Here is a 12,960-nt window from a genome sequence, read left to right on the forward strand (position 1 = left end):
AGCCTGCACCACAACTGCACCACAACTGACAAGACACGGTTATTTATCAGTGTTGGTAATATAAGGCTATGCCGTGGGAAACATGAGGATCTGAAAAGGGGTGTCATTATGGATTAAAGTCATGTCTTGTGTCGGTCCATTCCAGAAGATCACAGAAGAAGAAAGTTACCAGCCAGTAATGGATTTAAAACTGCAGCAACACACCAGCTGTTGGTAAACATGATGGTAAAGAAAAAATATTCAGGAAACGATGATTACAATATTGTGCAAAGGTCTTGAGCCACCCCTCATCTCTTTGTATTTTACTTTCCAAGGAGCCAGAATTTCATATAATTTTTAAAATGATCTTGAGCAATAGTTCCAGGCTTTCTGAAGGACTTTCAAAGTTCTTCTTTGGACGTTCGCTGCTTTTTCAGTCATTTTCAGTCCATTTCTTGTATCATTTTCAGAGGAATGTTTTTTGTTTGTTTCTTTACTTGTTTCTTTGTTAAGCCACTTAACACTGACCTATGAATCATTCAAGCATAAAATGGCACCTAATTCAAGGCATAAACCTGTGTTGAGTCGTGCACGACAGACAACTTTGTAAAGAACATGTTTTAAATTGAATCTTTAGAGACTTTTTTACTAGCAGTCTGTCACAATTTGTTTGTTCCTATTGCTTTAGCAGAATCTATGAAAAATGCAAAAGAGAACACAGGCATGAAGTTTGACAGGCATAAAATTGGAATCATCTTGCTGGTGCAAAAAATACAAAAAACTGTTAGTGGATATCTCTTGGTATATCTCAGAAGAAGTGTCAGGTCCAAACAACAGCAACTATCTACTGCAGATGAACAGTATCTGAAAGTCATGTCCTTAAGAAATAAGAAAATAAATCCAGCAAAGACCTGACAGATGTTCTACAGATTCATCCATAAATGGTCTCAGTCAAAGGGTGACTGACAAGAAGCCATTCTTCAGGAAGAGAAACAGGGAGAAAAGGCTGAGGTGTGCCACATTACACAGGGCCAGGACTGAAAATATTGGCAACAGGTCTTATGCACAAAAGCTCATTTTAAATTTTTAGTTCAAATGGTCATCGGTTTGCAGGGAGGAGGCCAGGACAGAGGAACAATAATGAGTGTTTAAAGCCATCTGTGAAATGTCAGCAAAACTGATGAAATTATGAATACAGAAAAGTACTGCCAGATTTTGATCCACCATGCAAAGCGGTCTGGAAAGTGTTTGATTGGCAACAGCTTCAGCATGACAGTGACCCCAAACACACTGCTAGTACAGTCAGAGCATACCTGGATAGAAAAACACACAAAGGAACAGTCATGGACTGATCTCCCCAGAGCCTGGACCTCAGCATTATTGAAGCAGTGTGGGATCATCTTGACAGAGAACAGAACAAAGGACAGCCAAAATCCGAAGAAGAGCTTTGAATGTCCTTCAAGAAGCCTGGAGAACTATTCCTGAAGACTGCTTAAATAAATAAGAAGAAAGCTGCCTGAGAGAGTTCAGGCTGCATGGAAGAATAAAGGTGGTCACACCAAATTTTGACTTTCAGGCTCATTACAATAGTACAAACCTCTGTTTTTGCCTTATGTACTGCATTTCTATGTATCTTTGCATGTTTCAGTAAGTCACTGTACCTATTTCCCATTTTCAAACAAAATATAAAAAAGAAATAAGGAGGAGTGGCTTGAGACTATCACACAGTACTGTTTGCATGCCTTTAATACATAACATGCTGTATAAGCCTGTGCTGAAACAGAAACAGTGCACAATGATTCGGGACAGGTGTGTAAATTGGTGGAGGTGTGGACAATGGCCCCTTGCCCCCCCATCCTCTCTTCAACTTTTGACAGTCAATGCTAAAGTCAAGTGAGGAAACGTTTACGCTATACAAAATTGTTAAATATATCAATAACCATCTACTACTGAGAAAAATGTGACCTATTTTTCTCAGTAGTAGATGGTTATTGATATATTCAACAATAACCATCTACTACTGAGAAAAATGTGACCTATTTTTGAATATCGGAGAACCCGTTTTAACAGACAATCACTTGACTAGCTAGTGAAAAAATGAGGGACTATAATAAGGTCTTATATAAACAACAAAATGGTCAAGAAATGTACTGAGTGTCAGTGAACCAGCAGGTGCTTCATTTTTCTGAGAACTGGGAAACACTAGATGTCATCATTGATTTTCTTTCCTTTTTTTTTAATTTTTTTATTGGGGTTATTGAGGTTTTGCAGTCATGTGACAGCAAAAACTCAATTAAGAGCTATGAAGCTGACTCTAGAACTTTGACTGAAATTAGCTATTAAAATTAATTATCTATCAATTAGTTTAGCAAGGCCAACTCAAACTATGGGTAATTTTAGAAAGCACAACTGTGTCATAACTTACTAAAATGGTATACTGACATACTAACATTTCATTTGTGTATATATGACTTAGCATAAATCTAGCACAATTCATTCATCATTAGTGCAATAGACAGTATAAAACATGAACACAGCTTCTGGGTTTGAAATTTGAAGTTAATATTGAGTCCCTTAAACCTGCAATTTTCTTAATGGCCACCAGGCGGTGATACCCATGGCTGCAAAAAAGACTTCTGATGTGGGATCATTAATAACAGACTCGCCTATTTCTTCTCGCATCCGGTTCTAAAGCACCAAGACAGTGATAACGGAAGCACTTTTTTCTAGCCTTCAAAGCAGGATTTCATTAGTAATGAATGATATAACGGTAGTGACGTCCATCTTTCATACTGTCTGTGATTAGGACAGCCCAGAAAACAGCAGACTTTTCATTCCTGTTTATCTCACCACTTGAAATGAAAGAGTTTGCTACAACAAGGTACAAGACACAAGTTTTTTTGTGGGTGTGTGTGGGGTCCAATATTTCTGTGGTGTTCAAGTTTATGTGTATATGTTGTAAATGTAAAATAAATTTAAAAATATATATATTGTAACGAAACCATACCAAATAGCTGGTGAGCTGCTAGGCTCGCAGTGCACTTATTGAAAACAGTGGTGAATTCTGACTGTTTAATCACATATAAAGAAGTGCAGTTAAGAGGAAAAGTTCTGAATATCTCACCAACTATTTGAGGCAGTGAGTAGCTTTCCAAATCCAGCAGCACCGTTCCTGACTGGAGACATGTCCTGAGCTCAAAAAGACTGTGCAGGGACAGCGTGGACACATGGGGTTTACTCCACCTCTCCCCTCCCTCCTCCACTTTCTCCTCGAACTTCACCCACCTAAAAGCAGCAAAACATGCAATAATGAAATTTATTTAATTAAAAGTTTAACTCTGGGGTACTTGTTGAACTCACTTGGCTGAACAGGCAACCCACAAGAACAGGCCTTATGTTCCAAATCTGACCTGAGGCCAAGTACCGCATAACTGGAGCAATTGGAGCTACAGTGTTTTTGAGTCTATTGTGTGTCTGAGTGTAGCCATCCACCTGGCGGACTCCTTCCACTCCAGCTCGTCTCCTTCTCGTTGCAGAGTGTCCATCTCAGTGAAGAGCGTTGGTGTGGGCATGTCATCATCTTCACTTAGGATGTAACGTAGCCGTTCTGCTGCCGGAGACACTTCATGGAAGGAAAGAATGTTTTTGACATTTTTAGTCTGTACTGGCTTTCAAAGAGCTGGGGCCAAAAAATTCACCTAAAACATGTTGTCATAAGGAAAAAAAGGCTTTTGGCTTTTGTCTGCCACACAAATGCTGTCTTGTTGATGTCTATTTTTGTATACCAAAATGACCTTCCATACAAACATGGCATAATTTTCAAAAGTAGACAGTAATCCCTCATATGGACATGGATTTTTTTTTTTTATTCATTCATGTTGCAATAAAATTATTAGCTTCAGCTGGTACTTAATTACAACCTTTCCCATATAGTCATGTTCTTTTCCACTGCAGCTACATTTATTTTTAGTCCCTGAGCCGTACACCGAAACAGCTCAGTAGATCACAGGCTGCATTATAAAGTATATGCAATTGTGAAATCAGTACTGCAAAATCAAAGAAAACTTTCTGTCATCTAGCATTTTTTTTATTAGATGTAGAGTTTGGTTAAGAATCCAACTTACTTCATTCTTAGTAAGTGGTTACTATTTTCTCTCATTGCTGTCTTGTACGTTTTTGCATCCTCCAGCTGGCCTCATATGCCACCACATACGGAGGCCCACAAAATCTAAAAGGCTGTACTGATGAAGGCATACAATCAAGACAGCGGAAAATGTGGAAATGTGCAGAAAATGCATGAGACATCACTGGAGCAATTTCAGAAAAAGCAGATGAAATTGTTCATGATGAAAGGCTCCTAGACAGACATGGAGGAGCATACTGTTATTTGATCAACAAGGAGCAATCTGGCCTTTTAGCATTGCACCTCTCATAAAGCAGGGCCAACTTCCAAAACAGTTCACGCCTGCTGTGTGTGCTGCCTGTCTGCTCTGGTGTGTTTTGTAATTTGTTCTACTGGCTCTGTCCAGCTAATGAAAGCTGAAGTTAAAGTTGATCCTGTGTCTCTCAAGTCCTGCACTGGGGTCCTAAAACCTGCCTGTCACAGCATTTCATGACATATGTTTTATAGTTTAGATTCGTCAAAGTAGGCACGTCTTGCTTAGATGACAGTTTTGCTCATCTTGGCATTTTCTCAGTCAGTTTTATGAGGCAGTCACCTGGAATGGCTTTCAGTTAACAGCTGTGCCTTGTCCAGAGTTAATTTCTTGAATTTCTTGCCCTCTTGATGTGTTTGAGACCATCAGTTGTATTGTGAAGCGGTAGAGTCGGTATACAGTGAATAGCCCTATGTAATCCATATTATGGATTACATAGGGCTATGTAATCCATAATATGTAAGTCCACCATTACTTTAAGAAATGAAGGTCAGTCAATCTGAAAAATTTCAAGAACTCTGAAAGTATCCTCAAGTGCAGTCGCAAAGACCGTCAAACGTTATGATGAAACTGGCTCTCATCAGTATCACCCCAGAAAAGGAAGACCAAGAGTTTCCTCTGCTGCACAGGATAAGTTCATCAGAGTTACCAGTCTCAGAAACCACAAGTTAACAGCCCCCACCTAAATGCTTCACAGAGTTCAAGTAGCACATGCATCTCAACATGAACTGTTCAGAGAAGACTGCGTGAATCTTGACTTTATTGTCAAATGGCTTCAAAGAAGCCACTTCAGAATGGTTTGGGCCAAGGAACACAAGGAATGGACATTAGACCAGAAGAAATCTGTCCTTTGGTCCAAATTTGAGATTCTTGGTTCCTAACACCATGTCTTTGTAAGACAGAGAAAAGGTGCGCGGATAGTTTCTGCATGTGTAGTTCCCACTGTGAAGTATGGAGGAGGAAGTGTGATGGTATGGGGGTGCTTTGCTGGTGACACTGTTGGCAATTTATTCAAAATCCAAGGCACACTTAACCAGCATGGCTACCTTAACATTCTGCAGCAACATGCCATCCAATCTGGTTTGCGCTTAGTGGGACCATCATTTGTTTTTCAACAGAACAATGACCCCAAACACACTTCCAGGCTATGTAAGGGCTATTTGACCAAGAAAGAGGGTGATGGAGTGTTGCGTCAGATGACCTGGCCTCCACAATCACCTGATCTAAACCCAGATGAGATGGTTTGGGATGAGTTGGACCACAGAGAGAAAGCAATGCAGTCAACAAGTGCTCAACACCTCTGGGAACTCCTTCAAGAAACCACTGGAAAATGTTGGAAAACTATTTAAGGGGATTACCTCATGAAGCTGATTGAGAGAGTGTTCAAAGCTGTAATCAAAGCAAAAGCTGCCTACTTTGAAGAATCTAAAATCTAAAACATATTTTGGTTTGTTTAATACTTTTATGTTTGCTACTTGATTCCTTATGTGTTCCTTCATAGTCTGGATGATTCAGTATTCATTAACAATGTAGGGAAAAAATAAAATTAAAATACAATGGAGATATTCATGGAGGAATTTCTGTTTGAGGTTCTGGCTGGACTCTGAATGTAAGCAGTTAATGTGAATTTTTATTTAGTGTGAATTTCTGTGTATATAGACAGTAACAATTAGCAGTTTTCACGGTTAATTGTTGTATTATCACAGATTGCATGCATGCAGTTTTATTGCCATCTTGATGCACTAGTACCACATTTCAACTGACGAGGTGCTGGTGCTCGTGCCAATGCTGGTGCCAGTGCTGGTGCCAGTTCCAATGAACCGGCCAACCGCAGGCCTGCGTTTCCACTGCACTTTGTGAGCTGATCCTTTACGTATGAGTCCTTGTCTGGAAATGGAAGCTGAAGGGCACAAACGCGGCAGAACACTTTTGCAAACTTTATTTCTTGTGCTGCAAACATATTTTATGATTCAAACAAAACTACTGCAGCATCTGTGTGTGGCACAAGGTATACACAGACAGCGATTACGAGCAAGACAACAAGTACGCACTTTGTGTCCTTTTATCTGTTATGAACTGATCCAAAGCCAGCTGTGAAAATCGCATCGCTTTTCTCATGTAATACACACCTTGCAATGAAATAGTATTAGAAAACTTTATGTCAAGATGGCAGAATCATCAGATGTTCTCATCAGACCAGCTAGCTTGTGGTGCTGGAGCTGAACCCATTTTTCAGCCGAGTACCAAGTGAGTTCGCGGTGGAAAAAAACGCTGAAGGGTTTGAGCACTTGGCACCAGCACCGGCACCGGGTCAGTGGAAAAAGGGCCTAAGACAGTTTGAAAATGGCAACTGACCGTGAATGGTCACATACCTAATCCCCATCTCTGAAGCAGCCATTTCAAAGGTAACAAGCTCACAAGATCATTGCACACATTTGCAGTAGTTTTAGTTGTGTCATGATCTCCAAACACTATCTTCCCCAGTGTGACTGTAGTATAAGGAAACCACCATATACTTAAGGTTTCATGTTAAAAATGTGATGCCTCGATGTAGAGGTGAGTTGACCTAAATGATGTCACAATGACAACTTCAAGGTTATTTCTCAAGATTTAATAAAGCTGCTTCACAAACCAAGAAAACAGATTTTTTTTTTTTTTGATTGATCGGTTAGAGCTAACCAAGATCATTAGCATTTGGGATGGATGGAGCTCAGGATCTAGAAAAGGTCATCTACTGTTGGTGGATTGATCCCTGGCTGCTCCAGTCTGCATGCCAAAGTATCCTCAAACAAGATGCTGAAGCCTGGAGTGTGAATGGGTGTAGGTGTATAAAACCATGCTTGTATGAACGGACGTGAATGAGGCAGGTTGCATAAAGTGCTTTGAGTGCTCAGGTAGAGCAGAAAAGTGCTTTAAAAGAACCAGTCCATTTAAACATCTGACATAAAATTAGCAGAAGTTGACTCTCAACAGAGGTCTTAAAGCCTGAAGAGTTCAGATTCTGTCACTATATTAATATTTAGTGTGACAAAAGCAGCCTTCCAGTTCAGAGACTGGTGATTGACAGACAAAGCAATGGGAAGTGATCTGGTGAAGTCTTCATTGTACAATGTCATGTCTCTCTCACCACTGACTTACTTGTACGGTTGATGTCTTGGAGACTCTGCTCAGCTGAATCCATGAGTCCCTCCTCCATGTCTATGTCTCTGTACCGGTCATGCTCTTGGTGTCTATGGTGGCTGTAATGTCTCTCCCTGTCCATGTCATCACCCTCTCGACTAGAACGCCTTCGTCTGCGTTTACGTCGATATCTTCGAGCAACTGGGACACCAATGTAGATGGACTGATGATCTGTGGACAAGTATGTACAGTTCTTCAATGCTATGGCAACATAAACTATAAAAATGCTGATAAACAGACTGTGGCAATAATTTGTAAAAACAGGTGTCATTTAGAAGACAATTTTTCAAACACAGGCAGTTTCAATGAATGTTTGATGAACAGCCCTGATCTGGTTGACGGCCAAAAACACTGGCAGATTACCTAATGAGATTTTTCATTAATCCCTCATACTCAAGAGTGTTTTAATGAATGTTAAACTACTGTAACAAACTGAATAAATTATGTTTCACAGCTCTTGTGTGGTTATTAACAACTGCAGCATTCGCTGTTGGCACAGAAACAAAGCAAATTAGGCCTATTCAGAGTCACAGTCCTGTAGCTTGGCTCGTATAGCCTCTGTTTTGCAACAAAAACCTGGAAGATGTGAGTTTGATCATCTCTTGGCAATTCAGATGTCGCTGTAAAACTAATTGCACACACAACTCCAGACAGAATTGCTCAACTACAGGGAAATGCAAGCCAATATTTGATGTTTGGAAAAACAACAGAACCTGCTGAGCTGCTGCTTAGCGTGCAGACACGCAGGCATGCATATAACAGCTCCCCAGTGCCCCTAAAACACACGCACAATCTCTTGTCAGTCTTCACTGCTCATTTGCAGCACATTAAGAACAGTCACCCTCTCAAGCTCTCAGAAGAAATTAAAAACAAATTGAAAATTATAAGTTAGTGTGATCAGTCATGGTAATATTAAAATATAAAGTGGGTAGAATGACTTTCCAACTTTCATAAGCACATGGGGCCAGTGTGTGATAGATCCACTATATGGATGGCACGCAGGTGCACACACACTCACCCTCCTCATCCTCGTAGTGAAGGTGAGAGACTCCCATCCCTCGGTCTCCATGCTCCATCCTGCTAAAGAGGAAGAAAGAGTGACAAGACACTCTAGCCAGACTCTGTGTGTTTGCAGTGTAATGCATGATGTAAATGTGTGTGCATGTCTGTGTTTGTCTCCCATTTCCCCTTTTTTAAGCGCACATTTGATAGCATCGTCCCCTCTGTGCATATGTGCACGTGTGTATGTTGGGCATTGCTCTATATCACAGAGAGAAGCCTCCAGCAGCAGCACCACCAGCAGCAAAAGCTGCTCTTGTTCACTGACCTGCTTATTGGGTCACTGTTCAAATCAATGGCAAAATAATTAAAGGGTGGCCAAGTCGATAGAATAATGCATAATTAAAACAAATGAGAGGCTAACTTATCACACGTGGCATCGGATTCCACCAGCTGAGCTTAAGGCCAGCTTGTTCCTGCTGGTGGCGATGGGGGTGGTGGTGATGGTGATGGTGGGAGGATTTCCTTTTAAGTTCATGGTTTTATTGACTGTACTCCAATTGCAGGCTGCATAGAAATTGGATTTAAATGCAAATGAAACTCACCAACTGCAACATAATTGTTAACATTAAAGATACAAATGTGTCCACAAAAATGCCACACCTTGGAACAAATAAGCCCCAAAGTTTTAGACTTCAACACAAACCGTAAAGTTTTCAGATTCACTGCCAACATTTTGTTTTAGGAAACCAATCAAAAATAGATTTAGTAAAGTTAGGAGCGGTAGTCTGTGTTGGTATTTAAAAAGGCCAACTAGTGGGATTTCTTGATATCAACCCCTTCTTCTATCTGCCAGTGGTAGATACTTCCAACCATAACATTCAACAGATCATAGTTGACTGTTGCTCTTGCTGATCACCCCAGATCACACTAGTGTACATACCCACATACACTTTCTCCTATATATATATATATATATATATATATATATATATATATATATATATATATATATATATATATATATATATATATTAGGGGTGGGACTCGATTAAAAAAATTAATCGAATTAATTACAAGCTTTGTAATTAATTAATCTAAATTAATCGCATTTTAATCGCATTTCAATATTTGACATGAGAAATATTAATTTAAGTTTAGTTGATGAATAAATCAATATACATAAGCTTAAACTTCAAAATTTTGTTTATTTTCCCACCAGTCTACTACACAGACCAATGAAGGGCGGAAGTGCTCCTGTGATAAGCAAACTCCTGAAATTAAAGTTCAGCATCATAACTGGATAGTTTTATTCAACATTAATGTCTCACTTGTTATAGTTGGAAATTAATCATTCGCTCAGCTGTATTCCTTGATGTTGAAATGTGTTATGCTTGTTTTAACAGCTTATTTTGAATTAAAGACTTAAAATTAAACCACAAAAAGGAGCAAAAGTTCGTTCTCCGTTTAAACAGCTGCTTTTACACAGCTGTGCTTCGCACTCACGGTTGCTAGGCGCAGAGGTGACGGCAGGTGACGCTGATATGAAGGCTAGCCGCTCACTTCCGGCCTTTGTGGTGTTCGTGGGCTGCGAAAGACGTGGGCCGGGTCCTTCGCAGGATTCGGCCCCTAATTTGGACATTGTGCGTCGATATAATCTGTATGCCGGGAACTCGTGCACTGAGAAACGTTCCACGGTGCAAAGTGCGATTAAAATGCGTTAAAATTTTTAACGCGTTCATTTACCCGTAATTAATTAATCGAAATTAACGCGTTAAAGTACCAGCCCTAATATATATATATATATATATATATATATATATATATACTCATACATGTGTGCAAGCACGCACACACGTTGGCGTCCCCTCTCTCCCCTTTATGCTAACTAACCTATTCTTCTCCTTATTCCTGCTTTTTATCCAGTTGTCATGATTTACATGCTCGCTCCATGTTAATCTGGGATTTATTTATTGATTGTTTTATTTATTTATTTTTGGTATGGTTATGTTTATGTGTATCTATGTGTAGTGGACCTGATTCTATTGGGGCCTCTTGGCCAGGTCATGTTTGGAAATGAGAACTGGTTCTTAAACATTATTCCTGGTAAAATAAAGGTTTATTTTAAAAAAAAAGCCATGCAGGGACTTGTCCTTCCATGATGGTTCCTGTTCTTGCTCCTCTTCTTTCCTCCTCTTCATCCAGGATAGTGGTCCTGACACTCACTAGTCCTCGGCCTCCTTCCTTCTGCTTAGCGTACAGTCTCAGGGTGCTGATTAGGGGTGAAATCCTCCATGCATGGTTAGGAGTTTGATGTCAGTGGCTTCTATCTCCTTCTTTGGTCAGCTTATTATCCCAGCAGAATATCTAACAACTGACAGGGCATAGGAGTTGATTGCCTGGATTTTCCCATTCAGCTGACTTCAGGACTGAATGGGCCACTAGGAAATCTGCTTTCACAGATTTCCTAGTGGCCTTTTCATGGTTCCCATTTGCCTGTGGGATTCCATGGTAATCTCCTTGGTAAATTGTGCAGTTGATGGTGACTTGTGCAATTAGATTGAAGTTGGCCTTTAGTGTTGTTCTTTAGTGTTGTTTTCCACATCCCCATTGAGTTCCTGATGAAGGCTCTTAGGTTCTGGTTATCCTTGACCTGTTTCTAGAAGGTACCCAGAGCACACAAGCCTTTTGCCAGGACATAACAAATATCCATATAATGTGGCTTCCTCCATTACGCTGGAGCTTGTCCGTGACACAAACTACTGAAATTAGGTTTACGTAGAGTTGGTTTCCAACTGATAATTTTTCTATTTTAAAAATCCAAGGCATCTAATTTTCAGCAAATTGTTGACAATAGTGTTTTAGAGTTTGTATTTTGTAAGAGTAATAATGTACTGCATTATATCAGCTGCAAGAGCCCCCAAAAATCAGATCCAGTAGTAGTCATGTGTTTTTTGATATCAATCACAGAAGCTTGTGTTTTACACACAACTGATTTCCACACCCTTTAAATCCAAAGGGTGTTTCTTTGAACTCGATTCTCTGTGGATAATACCTCTGTGGATAATATCTCATTTGGCACAAAACTCTTGAAATACAATCCACCCTGAGGGGTGAGAGGTGCAAAGTGGCTGGTGGATGGTGGCTTTAGCCCAGCAACGCCCGCTTGAACTGCTACTGTGAATGTTTGTAGTGCTGGCTTCCTGCCTCTGTAATTAGCGCTGTCACATCAGTGTCCTTCACACCCAGTGGGCAGATGGAGCGAGAGCTGCAGGCGGCCCCCTCACGAGCCGATCGATGGGCTCTCCCTGCTTCCAAACACCCCATGCCACTTGATAGAGACATGACACATACTCGTACATAAACATGCACACGGGACACTGCGCTCTGCCAAGTCTCTGTGGGCCAAATGTGGATTTAGTTCACTGAGAGCCGGTCTTCAACACTGAAGGAATTTGCAGCTGTGGTGGAAACTGAAATAATAATTTTCCAGTTTTTCACTACAGTGACAAGTGTTTAACTACTTTTACAGTAACAGACAGTATGATTTCATTGACACAACTGAAGTTTCTAGTTTCTTACAAATCACACAAACTGAAAAATGAACAGAAACATAAAACAAACAAGCAGGCACATACAGTATATATACACACCAGTCACCCACAAGTAGAATTCTTGCTTTACTAATTAAAATTTAAATGACTATTTCTAATATTAAGCAATTTGTGTCTGTGGGTGTCAGTTGAGAGGGGACTTGGGTTATTAGGATAAGTAGGGCTCATTAGTGCTTCAGTAAGCTTAAAGGATGACTTCACATCTCATCAGCTTCTCAGAAAGTTTTTCAAAGTTCATCAAACTTTTATTTCCCTTTAGAACAGGATGGTGTGATGTGGAAATAAAGCAAAAATACTTTAAGGGACATTAATCACACACCACACGTTACTGCCTTAAACACGATCAACAAACGCAAACCTGTCACACCCTCTGAAAAGAGCTATGTGTGCTCCTCATGCTGAAGATAATAGAATTCTAGTGTCAGTGGAAGTCTTTGGGAGGCCCCACATCACTGACTGTGTTGTTTTAATTTACATATGCTAGGCCTGGAGCTAAGGATAGGGAAACACAGGGAAACTCAATAAACTCAACAGGCTGAGAAAATTAAATGGTACTGCTTAGAGCTCAGGCAAAAGATGAATGAATGGTGCAAAGAGAAACAAAGCAAAGCAAAACAAAACCAAAAGAATCCGACAGTAAGGCAAACGAATATGAAAGCCTACCTGGATTAGTTGTCAGCTGGACTAAGCAAAAGAAGAAAAGAGTTTGGTTGCTTGTGGGGAAGCATCAATGAAAACATGCCAGTGGAGCT

The 12,960-nt window shown here is 40.1% G+C and overlaps 1 protein-coding gene across 3 annotated transcripts in view; it reads right to left on the reverse strand.

Annotated features, from left to right (window-relative positions):
- slc4a5a (solute carrier family 4 member 5a) overlaps window positions 1–12,960 on the reverse strand; it is a 51,253-nt gene that overhangs the window by 28,278 nt on the left and 10,015 nt on the right. For 2 of the 3 annotated variants that reach the window (XM_030737292.1, XM_030737290.1), the window contains exons 2-5: window positions 8,614–8,675; window positions 7,554–7,766; window positions 3,472–3,601; window positions 3,104–3,264 (exon numbers count right to left, since the gene is read on the reverse strand). In XM_030737292.1, coding sequence (XP_030593152.1) covers window positions 3,104–3,264; window positions 3,472–3,601; window positions 7,554–7,766; window positions 8,614–8,671 — 562 coding nt within the window. In that variant the 5' untranslated portion in view covers window positions 8,672–8,675. Of the gene's footprint in view, window positions 1–3,103; window positions 3,265–3,471; window positions 3,602–7,553; window positions 7,767–8,613; window positions 8,676–10,100; window positions 10,129–12,960 lie in introns of those variants that run through there. The other variant, XM_030737291.1, reaches the window with a different exon arrangement.

The sequence above is a fragment of the Archocentrus centrarchus genome, chromosome 9 (genome assembly GCF_007364275.1).
Source record: "Archocentrus centrarchus isolate MPI-CPG fArcCen1 chromosome 9, fArcCen1, whole genome shotgun sequence".
NCBI classification, from domain to species: domain Eukaryota; kingdom Metazoa; phylum Chordata; class Actinopteri; order Cichliformes; family Cichlidae; genus Archocentrus; species Archocentrus centrarchus.